This window comes from Jaculus jaculus, chromosome 12 (genome assembly GCF_020740685.1).
Source record: "Jaculus jaculus isolate mJacJac1 chromosome 12, mJacJac1.mat.Y.cur, whole genome shotgun sequence".
Lineage (NCBI taxonomy): Eukaryota > Metazoa > Chordata > Mammalia > Rodentia > Dipodidae > Jaculus > Jaculus jaculus.
Window position 1 is genome coordinate 68,108,742 of NC_059113.1, and position 14,241 is coordinate 68,122,982.

The window sequence follows — 14,241 nt, forward strand, 5'->3', positions numbered from 1 at the left end:
TTGCTGGAAGAGACTTTAGGGTCTTTAATGTATAGAATCATATCATCTGCAAATAGTGATAATTTTCTCTCTTCTTTCCAATTTGTATCCCTTTTATGAGTGTCTCTTGCTATAGCTATTGCTATAGCTAGGACTTCTAGTACTATATTAAATAAAAGTGGGAACAGTGGACACCCTTGTTTTGTTCCCAAGTTTAGTGGAAAAGCTTCAAGTTTTTCTCCATTTAGTATTATGTTGGCTGTAGGTTTTTCATGAACAGCTTTTATTATGTTGAGATATGTTTCTTCCATTCCCAGTTTCTGTAATACGTTTATCATGAAAGGATGTTGGATTTTGTCAAATGCCTTTTCTGAATCTATTGAGATGATCATGTGATTTTTTGTCCTTCATATCATTTATATGATATATTACATTTATTGATTTGCATATGTTGAGCCATCCCTTCATCTCTGGGTAAAGCCTATTTGGTCAGGGTGAATAATCTTTTTGATATATTCTTGTATTCTACTTGCCAATATTTTGTCCAGAAGTTTTGCATCTATGTTCATGGGAGAGATTGGTCTGTAATTTTCTTTTTTTGTTCTGTCTTTGTCTGGTTTTAGCATGAGGGTGATGCATGAATCTTAATTCATGGCCTTTCATGGTGTTGCAGTCAAGATGCTGATTAGGCCTTCAGTCATCAGAATGCTTGCCAAGGCTGGACACAACTGACATCCTCTCCCAATCACATGACTGAGTTACTGGTGTCTCAGTTCCACTCCATATGGGCCTTTCTAACACTGTTGACATCCTTTGAACAGAATGATCAAAACCTGGCTGAACCTGCAGTATTTTTTTATAGGTTAGCCCCAGAAGTCACATACCACCACATTTTCAGTGTCTTACTGATCATACAGGTCATGGATGGAGCAAGTGAACTAGGGATTGAATATGAGCAAGGGTCATTGGAAGTTGTCTTTTTACCAGCTACCATACTACACATATATAAGTAGTATACAGTACAATTTCCAAGACAAGGACTGTTCAGCTTGAAAAGAATTATTTGAAGAAGTTTTACTTGGGAGACAGAATTTGATACGTCAGCCCTTTAAGAGTCAATAAACAATCATGGCAGTGACACACCTCATGTTTGTATATCACTTTTCAGCCAATAAGGCACAACTGAATCTATTAAGTAAGTGCAGATGGCAGTATCCCATTTTATAGGTAAAGTTTATAGGTAAAGACATATACAGTTTGAACATTTTTCCTAGATGTACACAAATAATAAATGCTCATCTGGGAGAATTTCTTAGGTATTTCTGTACACTATATGAAGTGGAAATAGGAAGAATTGAAGACTGGGTATCCTATAGGGAGTATTGTATATGTCTGTTCCAGCTATGTACAGGAGAGCTGAAGACAATGACATTGTCCTCACTTGTCACTATTATTAGTCAAGGGTCTCTAGCTTTTTAAGAGAACAAAGGGATTAGTGTTAATCAAAAATCTGGCCAAGTATTGTTAAAATTGAGCCAAAATTTGTGATACTGAGCAAGCCAGAATAACCAGTATATCATTAATGATAACTAACATAATATAGTCTTTATGCTGTCATATAATTCTGATTTCTCGGAAACTTGCCATGTTTTGTTGGGAGCTTTCACTGAATTTCATTACCTGACATTTATTTCTAGCCAAAGGAAAAGGAAGTGGAGGAGTAAAAACAGCCAAGCTGTATGCCTGGGTAGCACTTCAGTCACTGCCAGAAGAAATGGTGATTAGTCCTTGTCTATTAGACTTTCTGGAAAAGGCTCTGGAGACTATCCCAATTACACCAATTGAAAGGAATTATACAGGTAACATCCTCCACATTTGCTCCCCCATTACATGTATTTTGTATGTTGGGGATCTTGTGCCTTAGAAGGATTTCCTAATGCTATTATGTATTATGTATTTAATTTTTAAAATACACTCTTATAGAACTAAAAAAGAGCCTAAGATATCATCTACCCTTCATTTTCTTTTTTAATTTTATATTTTTAGTTGGCATACAGAGATTTAGGTATCTAAACTCATTCTGGTATTTTCAGAAACTGTTTGTTTTTATTGGTTCTTGTCCCCATTCCTCTCTGCAATCTCTCCCTCCCCACAGTATCCTCCTTCCTTCTATATACATGTCACATGTGTCCCTTTGCCTTTTCTTCATCCTTCTTTCTACTCATCTCTTTGTACTCTTGGTTATCTATCTGTGTATGTTTGTCCACATTTGCTCCTTATATAGACATACTTGTAGATATTATAAGCTGGAATCCTCATATCAGAGAGAACTTGCAGTTTTGTTCTTTCTGAACTTGGGTCACTTCATTTAATGTAATTCTTTCTGGGTTCATCCAATTTTTTTGCAAATTTTATAATTTCATCTTTTTCATGCTGCTGTATAGAATTCCATTGTGTATATATACTACATCTTTGTTATACATTCATCTGTTGGTGGACATCTAGGCTGATTTCAGGTTCAAGGTATTGTGAATAGAGCAGCAACAAACATTGGAGGAACAAGTATCTCTATAGTAGATTGTAGAGTTCTTTAGTATGCACCCAGGAGTGATATAGCTGTGTGACAGTTCTAGTTCTATATTTTTAAGAAACTGCCATACTGATTTCCATAATGGCTGTAATAGTTTGCACTCCCACCCTCACATCCTTACCAGCATTTGTTGTCAATTTTCTTCATCATAGTTATTTATACCATTCAGTAAAGAGGAAACACAAATGGCCAATTTGTACTTTCAAAAGTGTTCAACATCTCTAATCAAATGAAATGCAAATTAAAACCACTTTGAGATACCATCTTAGCCTAGTCATAATGATTGTAAAAAAAACTTTTATTTTCAAATGAAGAAACCAGACAAGCTGAGGATATATGCTTTTCCCATGGCCACAGCTAGATGATAGAAATTAACACCATAGTTCTGTTAGTGTGTCTCTCACTGGAATCTCTTTGTGGGCAAGGGAATAATTTAGTTTTCTTGTTCAGTGTGCAACGTGGTGGGAGAATTTGAGTTCAGAGAATGAACAAGAGGTTTGAGTAGGCAAAGATGCAGAATAATGGACTTCAGAAGCAAATATTTCTGGGGTTGATGCCTGTGAAATCAATGCTAGCGTATGATATAAGGGTCTTTAAAAAGTTTGCCCTTAGCCAGGCGTGGTGGCGCATGCCTTTAATCCCAGCACTCGGGAGGCAGAGGTAGGAGGATTGCCATGAGTTCAAGGCCCTGAGATGACAGAGTTAATTCCAGGTCAGCCTGGACCAGAGTGAGACCCTACCTCGAAGAAAAAAAAAATGTTTGCCTTTGATCTAGAAATTAAATATTAATTATTTTAACAGCTGTCAGCTCACAGGATGAAGATATGGGACATTTTGAAATACCAGATCCTATGGAGGAGTCTACAACCTCATTAGTGTCATCTTCAACCTCTGCTTACTCTTCCTTCCCTGTAGATGTTGTGGTATATGTACGAGTCCAGGTGATATGCTTCACTTCTTTTTCAAGAAAAAGCTTTAAGTTTATTTGAAACTTTCAAAATTACTTCCTGTTAAAGTTTTCATAGTTGCAGTTCATGGTCCCTTAGAAGGCCTAAAAGTGACTTAGAGGTTAGCTAAACTCTGGGAACTAAATTCAACTTCTGTTTGTGTATTTACTGTTCCTCTGAGAAGTTTCATAGATCTGGGATTTTCAAAATTCAGATTTTATCCTTTCATGGCAAAATTTTGAATAATATATAAGATAAAACCTTTTTAAGTATTTTATTCCTTTTTTTAAGGCACCCTTAGCTCTTACCATTGCACTTCTTTCTGGGAAGATATAAAATGTAATTAAGATAAAAAGTCACAGTAGAATCTGTGATAAAATTTACATAAGCTTGTGTTTAATTATTTATTATTTGGGTTTTTCAAGATAGGGTCTCCCTCTAGCCGGGGCTGACCTGGAATTCACTATGTAGTCTCAGGCTGGCCTTAAACTCACAGTGATCCTCTTATTTTGCCTCCTGAATGCTGTGATTAAAGGTGTGCCTTTAATCATGCCTGGCAGAGAGAGAGAATGGGCATACCAGGGCCTCTAGCCACTGCAAACAAACTCCAGAAGCATGCACCAATTTGTGCAACTGGCTTTATCTGGGTACTGGGAAATCAAACTTGGGTCTTTCATTAGGCTTTAAGCATCCTACCCATTGAGGCATCTCTCCAGCCCTGGTGTTTTATTCTTAAATGCAGTCTTATCAGTGGGTCTTTGAAATATGTATTAGCTTGTGATTAAATCTGTTAAGGGAGATGTGAAAGCTACTTGTGTCCAAATTACCCTCATTTATAATCATATAATCAATCTCAAGAATACAAAGCAAGCTGATGGTCTTCTGTTCGAGCTAGTTTTTTCTTTTGTTCTTTACATGTTGGAGGTGGTGAGGTGTAGAGGCCAGATACTGAAACTGGGTATCTTCCTTGATTGCTCTCCACTTTATTTCACTAATGTACTGATGCATGTTCTCTCCTTTTGACCCTGGGTCCACTCACAGATTCAGCTAGTCTGCCCAGCTAGCTTGCCCTAGGAGTTCCCTGTATTCCCTCCACTGGGATTTCAGGCAGCTTCCACACCTATTAGTGTTGGGGATACAAACTGCAGTCCTCACATTTGCCAAGCAAATGGTTTATCCATTGAGCCATGTCTCCAACTGTACCCTGCCCCCTCAAGCATTTTTTAGAAAAGAAATTTGGCCCAAAAACATCTTAAGTCTGATACTCAGATCTATGAAATTATTTACTGAAAGAGTATTTGAAAGGTTTATGGAAGCTTTGTTACTAATACAACAGCATTTTCAAATGTTTAATCTGAGATTGCTCCCTTTAAAAGATTTGATTATGAGCAATAATGTATGAGCATAAATATGGTTTAAGTTCTGAATTATGTAAGTGCTAATGGCTCTTCAAATATTTAGCTTTTTTTATTTAGACAAGTGTCTCACCCCTGTATCTCTGGCTACCCTAAAACTCACTAGGTATCCTTGTTACTTATTCTCATACTTATTCTTCTACCTTGGTCTCCTAAGTACTGAGATTATAGTAAACCTTCATGCCTAGTAAATATTAAGCATTTTTAAAACTTACACCATTTTAAATGGAAGAGAGAATGGCAGAAAAGAGGGGGGTTCAATGTAGGGGGATGGGCACTGGGGGACATGGGAGAGTATTAAGTAAATTCTTTTAAGTTTTTTTTATTTTAATTAAAAATATTTAAACACTTAAAAACAATAAAGTGAAATAGTCCTAATACAGATAGGTCAGGCACCACCAGGGCATCTTTCCTTAACTTTTCCTAACTTTTCACTCTAAGCTAGTATGCTATTGTATACAACAAACTCTTAAGTGTCTCATTGTCTTACCTTCTGGCATTCACACTCTTGGGTAAGCCCTTTTCTTTGAGAGTATGTGGACATGTAACATACTACTTTAAAAAAAGAAATGTCTGGACTGGAGAGATGCCTTAGCAGTTAAGGCATTTGCCCTCAGAGACATAGGACCCAGGTTTGATTCCCTAGGACCCACATAAGCCAGATGCGCAAGGTGGCACATTTGTCTGGAGTTGATTTGCAGTGGCTAGATGCCCTGACATTCCTATTCTTTCTCTCCCCCACCCCTCCAGCCTTTTTCTCTCAAATAAATTAATAAAATATTTTAAATGAAAAATCACACCATTTTGTGAATACGTTTCCATTTATGTATCATACTTCTGTTTGAAAAAGTTGTGACTTTAAATAAATAATCAGATGAGTAGTATACTTGCTATATGTGGTTGAAGTGGAAATTCAGTATAATTTGAAATCCAGTATCAAATTCTTAACCCCGCAGTTCCTAGAAACCTTTTATTTCTGCTTTCTGCTCTCTTTAGCCTTCACAGATCAAATTTAGCTGTTTACCAGTATCTAGAGTAGAATGTATGCTGAAGCTGCCATCTCTGGACTTGGTGTTTTCTTCAAACCGAGGAGAATTAGAGACTTTGGGGACTACATACCCTGCAGAGACTTTATCCCCTGGAGGCAGTGCTCCTCAGAGTGGAGGAAAGACCTCTGCTAACAAAGCTGGCATACCAGGTATAGAAACATTGTTTAATTCACATGATACAAAAACCAAGCTATTTTTATATACATTTGAATGTTAAATATATTAAGTAAATCTGGAGACAAAGAATTTGAGAATTAGAATATTTATAGAAAAATATATGTAAACCAAAGTTTTGAGTATGTTCTATGTGGCTAGAACACAAACCCCCTCTGGATTATAGTTTTAGTTCAACAGCAGTTAGAAAGCATTTTGTTTTCACTTTGAAAGTACACAGTAAGCACCATGATAAACATGATTCAAACACCTAAGCACTTTAGAATGTAACATCAAGTTAGGTTTTGTATTTGAGGAATAATCAGTTTTGCAAAGGTAACATAAGGGACATAAGATTTCTTATCCACTATCACTATTGTATCTCATATTTAAATAGTAAATTTTGTTTCTTAATACATTTGTTTTGTGAAAGGCTTTTGTGGTAAAATACAGCTGATTTCTTAATGAGGTGGCATGGATCACTAAAAGCTCTGTGCCCTTAACTCATAGAGATCTATCTACATGTAAATGAATAAAGCTAAGGCTAGATTGAGAATGTTAATGGAATTGAAATATCTTTAAACCCTGTGTCTTAATCAGGGCCAGTTTTGTCCACTGGAGGTGTCTGGCAGTGTTGGGAGGCAATTTGGATTTTCTTAGCTGAGTGGCTTTGTATAGAAGATTGTGGGAAAGCCAAGGGTATACAAACATCCTGCCAGTACAGCCCCTTCTCTCCAAAGGGTTATGGATGTAAACACCAACAGTGCCAGTATTGAGAACACCTGCATTGGAGTAAACCAGTAGATAAAATCCTAAGGGAGAGATGGCAACAGTTAGTAGATTTTTTACTATATAGGTAGGCTGCATAGTTAAGGAAGTAGCCCTATATTAAAGAGAAACTCAATGGAAGTTGGAAGAGATAGGATTTAGTTATTTCAAGTCATTCAAAGATAGCATCATTACCATTGTTAGCTCCCTGTCATGGTTTTGTTTGTTTTTGCTTTGTTTTTCAGTAAAGATCTTTTGGTTACTCTTGCTTACCAGGCTCAAATGTGAGAGTGAGTAGCAGCAGTAAGGTGGAAGGAAGTGGAAAGATGCACCTTTGTGAAATGTAGGAATGATATAGTGACACATTACATGATGGAGACAGAGTATTTCTGGTTGAACAGGTTTCTAGTTGAGCATTTTCCCAGAAGAGTCACTTAGAGGAATACTTGTAGGTGCAGATTTAGAAGAAAAGATGAAAAGTTCACTTCTAGCTAGTGTAGTGGCACATGCCTAGAATTATGGTACTTTAGAGGCTCAGGCAAGAGAGAGTAAATTGAAGGCCAACCTGGACTATATAGCAAGATCCTGTCTCAAAAAAGCAAAAACAGGGCTGGAGGAATAAGTCAGTGATTAAGGCACCTGCCTGCAAAACCTAATGACCCAGGTTCATTTCTCCAGTACCCAGGTACAGCTAGATGCATAAAGTAGAGCATGCATCTGGAGTTCATTTGCAGTGGCTGGAGGCCTTGGTGTACCTGTTATCTCGCTCTCACTCTCATTCTCTCTCTCGCTCTCTCCTATCTTATCTGCTTGTGAATAAATAGATAATATATACTTTAAAAAAACAATGTGCCTTTGTTCTAGTCAGGGAAGCAGTTGTGTGATAGATGAATAGAGGAAGTCTGATCTGAAGGTATACTTTGGAATCATGAACAAAATTATACAATACTTTATTCAGATGTTCGCATTTTCCATGCTTAATGCATATTTGGAATTAGCTTGTCCTTTCTTGGTGAATGTTGCCAGTTGGAACATTTTTTTCTAAGAGAAAATCATTTACTTTCTTCATTCTTGTAACTTGCTTTATGTCACTAAACACCATTACCTAGTGAGATACAGGCTGCAGCTATACAACACATATTTTTTCCAAGTTGCTTTCATCTGTGCTTAATCACCAGCTGTGTACTTTTGTACTGTTTGCTTCTGGTGAAGGGAACAAAGAAGAAAATAGGAAGCATGTATTTGTTCAGCCAAACATGTATGTATTAATTGTTGTAAAGGTGAACAAAGTTTCTAATCATGATTTACTATTAATTCAAAGTATGCCCTAGTTCTTAGTTTGATTTTAAGGCTTTAAGTTTATATTGTGTGTCTTCCTTAGTTGCTGTCCACCTTTTTTTTTTTTTTTTTTTTTTTTTTTTAATATGCTCTTACTAAACCTAGAGCTCTCTCAGTTTGTCGAGGCTAGAGAACCAGCAAGCCTCAGGAATTTTCCTGTCTCTGCTTCATCAGTACCGGAATTATAGCCATACCTGACTTTTACTTCAGTGTTCAGAATCCAGTTCAGGTCCTCCTGCTTGCATAGCAAGCAACTTTACATACTGAGCAGTATTAATGATGGGCATTTTAGATTTTTCTCATGGTTGATGACTAGTGGAATTTCTTTGTTTACTGTAGGTTCCTCAGGATTAGGCAGTCCTCTTGGGCGTAGTCGACACAGCAGCAGTCAGTCAGATCTTACCAGCTCCAGCAGCAGCTCATCTGGTTTGAGCTTCACCGCGTGCATGTCTGATTTTTCCCTGTATGTGTTTCACCCCTATGGGGCAGGGAAGCAAAAATCTACTGTATCTGGCCTCACATCTGGATCAGGTGGATTAGGTATGTATATTTATGCATTTGTGTCTTTTGTTACATCTTTTCATAAACCTTATTATCTTTATACACATTATGGTATAAGACCAAACTCATACACTTTGTATTTTTTTGTTAATATCTATTTTGTCCCTGTAAGTAAAAATATGAACCTAAAGAATTTAGGTAAATTCATTATACAAGAATTTAAAAATTAAGACTCTTTCCTAAGTAACAGTGTATCTTCAGATAGTAGAGGTCTCTTATGTTATATGTTTAATGTCTTGCCTAATTACTATCCGTATAAAAATTATATTCCATAGAAAGTTAAATTTTAAAGTGTGTAGATCATTTGTTAATTTAAAATGAAATGATTAAGCCAGTGATTAAGTAAAATTTTTCTGCATTTCAAACTGCCAACATTACTAGTAAATATTTCTTATATTTAGATAAGTAATGAATGCACTCCATTCAAATTCTAGTTTGGGGCTGGGGAGAGGGTTCAGAATTTTATGGTACTTTCTTAAGTTCTAGTTTTGTGGTTGAAGCAGGGTTGTCAGAATCATCACTTATGTCCATAGACTTCATTCATCCTGCTAAACTGCTGTGAAGACTACTGATACTCATCAGGTCATTTTGCTAAATTCCTCTTAACTAAAGTGTACTGAACAATTCACATATAACAAAGTGGTATGTGTATTAGCATATATATGTGGACATTTTGGGCTTTTTTTCCCCCTTAGGGAATGTGGATGAAGAACCCACTTCGGTTACTGGTCGAAAAGACTCACTTAGTATAAATCTTGAATTTGTAAAAGTGAGTTTATCTCGGATAAGGCGTTCAGGAGGTGCCTCATTTTTTGAAAGTCAGTCTGTGAGCAAATCTACAAGCAAAGTGGACACTACATTAATAAACATATCTGGTATTCAGTTTTATAGTTTTTAATTACAATGTTGTTTTTAAGAATTAAATAATGGCTTCTGTTTTAGTTGGGCTTAAGTTTCAAGTGCATTTACTATTAAGCTCTGATGGTAAATTAATTTAAAGAAAAAAGTGACAGTTCAACGTACAGAACTGTATCATCTAAAGCAGTCAATGTTAGAAATATAATTTCTAGATAGAAATATCATTTAAGGACCAAAATATTGCCAAATTAACTAAAAATTGCTTCTTTTCCTCACTTCTTCTCTACCATGAATTAGTAACCTTTTGGCTCTTATGTTTGACTCTTACAACATTAAAGAGGTATAAGTGGCCTTAGAATTTCTCTGCTTAGTATCAGAATGTCTTAACTTGCTGGCTTAATAGCTAATTATTTAAGTATGGACAAATCACTTGTTTTCTTTACATTATAGCTTGAATATTTAAAATGAAATACAAGTATCAGTCTTACAAATATGGTATGTTCGCTTAACCTGGTAATTGTTTAGCAAACATCTTAGCTTACGTTTTACTGGGAACTTTTGTAAGGCACTCTGCTAGGTTCCTGGTGTGAGCAGATACAAATTCAGGCAAATCTTGTGTTTAGACAAACGAGTCACAGTGCAGGATGTGAAATGCTGTAATAGTAGTGTCTATAAAGAACAAACAGTAAATTCTGGCTTATATGATAGATCAAGGAAGGTTTTCCTATGGAAATAATATTTGGTTTATAACAGAAACAATAACAAATACCAAACACCATTTCCTGAGGAATTCTTGATGGTGGCAATGTAGTGTTCTTTGTCACAGAAGCATCCCAAAAGGATGTTTTGAAACATGTATTGGCTGCTTATGGCTGGATGCATAGGGTATAACTACTTCTATAGTATAGGTAGAACCAGAAGGAAAGAGGCTTGGCTAAAAGTAGAGGTGATGGAATAGATGAGGACCAGATGGTGGAGAAACTCATACATCAGGCTGAAGAATCAGATTCTGATCCTTCAGGCAGTGAGAAGTCACTAGAAATCTTTGATAAATGAAATGATGCTTCAGGTTGGTATTTTTGAAAGAGCTGATGGTACCACAAAAAAAAAAAAAATAGTAGGTGGGAATAAATAGGTGAGGAGGCTAATAAAGTTGGAATGCATGTAGGGACCTGCCAGTGGAAGGCCCTTGTGGGCCTGTGGGTACAGGCTCAGGATAAAACAGGGACTGCAAGTCACTGATGTGTGAATCTTACAGTATCTGTCAGAGAGGAACAGCAAAGCAAAAACAACAGGAATGGAAGGACATCTGAGCAGAGTCCTGAGAGACCATCAGCATACTTTTTATCTATCTATCTATCTATCTATCTATCTATCTATCTATCTATCTATCTACCTACCTACCTACCTACCTACCTACCTACCTATCTACCTATCTATTTATCTATCTGGTCTAAAGAAAGATAGCAATCTCTGTCACTCGGTTATGTGCTTTGCAGTTCTACTTGAGGAAGTTTCTATACTAGAAACTGTTAACTCATTTTCCATATCTGAGTGAAGCTAGAATTCCAATGCTCCATTCCCTCAAGAAAAAGGCTTAGAGCTAGTAGTCATACTGTATTTCTGTAATGGTGGAAGGGCATATAATCACTAGTTAAATACGACTTGTTTTGGTATTTTATGGCTTAGAATATTAACTCTCCTATATAATATGACTGATAACCGTCATGTAAACCTACTCAAAGTTTTGCAAATCTGTTCTAAGCACTAACAAATTTTATTTATGTACCAGCTGTTTGTGATATAGGGTCTGCCTCCTTTAAATATGATATGCGCCGACTCAGTGAAATTCTGGCATTTCCAAGAGCCTGGTATAGGAGAAGTATTGCAAGACGCTTATTCCTTGGAGACCAAACTATAAATTTGCCAAGTAAGCTTGTTTTGTAATTATAATTAGTTTTTTATATAAAACTTTGCTTATTATATTAGTCAACTTCTCCTTGCTAGGACAAAATATCTGACAAAAATCAGCTTAAGGAAAGAAGGGTTTATTTCAATTTACAGTTCCAAATTATAATCCATCATGGTAGGGGAGGCATGACAGCAGGAGCTTGAAACAATTTAAAGCAGGTCCACAGTGAGGAAGCAGAAGGCACTGGATACTGCTGCTACTTAGCTAGCTTTCTCATTTTTATACAGTCTAGGAACCTAACGCATGGAATGATGCCCACCCACAGTTAGGGTGAGTCTTCCTACCTCAGTAAATCTAGTCCAGATAATCCCTAATAAGCAAGCCAAGAGAATTGTTTCTATGCTGATTGAAAATTCTGTCAAGTTGACAATAGAATTTAACCATCTTAGTTTGTTGTAGGCAGCTCTGGGATGAACAGACACAGTTTTTGGGGAAAGGGGATTTATTTCAACTTATAAATCCATGGGACATTCCATCAAAGGTGGAAGAAACTGCTTACTTCTGTGGATCCAAACAGTGAGAAACAACTGCAGCAGGCAAAACACCAACACAAATCCACTAGAGCACAAACCTGCTCTCTACACCTTTGAGTTGGAATTCAGAACCACACAGTGACATGCACCCTCTATTAGGAATCTGTGTGCTAGGGACAGAAGTTGCAAACCCAGTTTTAATAATACTCCTAAGTATGGGGCCATGCATTCAAACTACCACACAATTAAAATAGCAAGACCCATAATTGCTAACACAAACTTTATCTTACTTGATAAGCTATAGCATTTAATTCATTCATTCAAAAACATGTGTGTTAAGTTCCTTTGGTATACCCAGCCCTAGGCATGTAGCACAGAGACAATGAAAGACAGATTTACCCTCTTAGATATGATATTCTAGCTACCATTTTATTCTGATTACTCTGTAATCTTTGTAAAATTGGGAAGTACAGAAATATATTTAAGCCATACAAGTTAATCATAATTAATTAAAGCACATAAAAAAGAATGTTGACATGCCATGTTGCCTTCATCTGTCTCTTGCTCTTAGATGTTTTGTTGAGCTAAAGAGATCATTATGGAAGTGAAGAGTAGTCAGCCTGATACAATGGGAAATATTAAAAGTCCTAGAAGTGTGTCTGTCCCCTCACTTAAATAATGGAGCCAAAATATCTCCATTGACTTCCTCGTGCTTCTTTCAAAATTTATTAAAATAATGTCCTTTGTAAACTGTGTAGTGCCATAGATTCTGAATAGAGAAGTGGAAGGAATATGTAATGTAGTTAGAACTGATGTCTGGATAAAATAACTGTCACTTAGTGATCTTACCTCTGGCTTTTATTTGGTTTTGTTTTCTCCTGTTATGCTAGCATCTGGTCCAGGGACACCTGATTCTATTGAAGGGGTAAGCCAGCACCTTTCCCCTGAGTCATCAAGAAAAGCTTACTGCAGGACCTGGGAGCAGCCCAGTCAGTCAGCCTCCTTCACCCACATGCCTCAGTCACCTAATGTATTTAATGAGCACACAGCCAACAGCACCATGTCACCAGGGACTGCAGCACAGAGCCTGAAGTCTCCAGCTTCTATAAGATCAAGAAGTGTGTCTGACTCTTCAGTTCCTAGAAAAGGTAGTACTATTCTTTTTGCTATCAGAATTGTACCTTCCATTGTCCCAAAATAAACAAGTTAATTACTCCCAGGTGTCTGCCCTATTACTGAAGATTCACTGTTGGAGTTGTCATAAGTTAAAAATACCAGTACCAAACGCTTAAAAGTTCTGCCAGCAGAAGAGGCTGCTAGATGGCTAGTAGCTTTGCAGAGGGATAGAATGTTGTCAATATGCTCTATCTGGCCCAGTTGCTTTTAGAAACCATCCCACAATGTTTTTAACTTCCCAGAAGATATTTTTTATATCAGAAAGCTAATCTTTGTATTTATTCAGACATTCTTTTATTTAGTTGGTATTTTTTAAACATATTTTATGATTTGAGAGAGAGAAAGGGAGGGAAAGAGAGAATGGACATGCCAGGGCATCCAGGAACTCCTGGGGGTCCTGGAGAATCAAACCAGGATCCTTTGGCTTTGTAGGCAGATGCCTTAACTGCTAAGCCAACACTCCAGCTCTTAGTTGGTATTTTTTTCCAAGTCTTATGTTCTTGGCCTTGGCCTCATTCTTGTGCTTGGATGTATACAAATTAGTGCTATAATTTTTGCCACAGGCCAAGATAAAGCAAAAGAGGCAAAGTCAGTTCTCAGTTTGCATATTGAGTCCCTTTGACACATTACAGGCACTCCAGCCAGTGCCTGCATTTCAGAATGGTTCCTGCTTTTGATGCTCCTATTTGTTAAAAATGTATAGAGATTTCTACTTTGTGAAGAGGATCCTAGGGTGATAAATTATCTGTGCACCTATATCCTATGTATCTTAAAATTCCCTCATACAAAGTGGAAGTCATATAGCAGTTTATGAGGTTTTATTTGAATTCAGCAAATGGTAACTGTTTTCTTAGAGGCAGCATGACAACTATTAAATAGTAGATTTTAAGACAAGGATATCTTATTTTCTTATTTTCTTTCTGATTATAGAAATTAGTGGTATTTTTGTAAATGAATGCATA

At 36.7% G+C, this 14,241-nt stretch overlaps 1 protein-coding gene across 8 annotated transcripts in view; it reads left to right on the forward strand.

Annotated features, from left to right (window-relative positions):
* The window catches only part of Kiaa1109 (KIAA1109 ortholog), a 240,137-nt gene that overhangs the window by 208,982 nt on the left and 16,914 nt on the right, over positions 1 to 14,241 (forward strand). For all 8 annotated transcript variants that reach the window (XM_045130867.1, XM_045130873.1, XM_045130872.1 and 5 more), the window contains 7 exons: positions 1,677 to 1,838; positions 3,371 to 3,510; positions 5,928 to 6,129; positions 8,579 to 8,779; positions 9,496 to 9,675; positions 11,451 to 11,588; positions 12,994 to 13,251. In XM_045130867.1, coding sequence (XP_044986802.1) covers positions 1,677 to 1,838; positions 3,371 to 3,510; positions 5,928 to 6,129; positions 8,579 to 8,779; positions 9,496 to 9,675; positions 11,451 to 11,588; positions 12,994 to 13,251 — 1,281 coding nt within the window. The remainder of the gene's footprint in view (positions 1 to 1,676; positions 1,839 to 3,370; positions 3,511 to 5,927; positions 6,130 to 8,578; positions 8,780 to 9,495; positions 9,676 to 11,450; positions 11,589 to 12,993; positions 13,252 to 14,241) is intronic.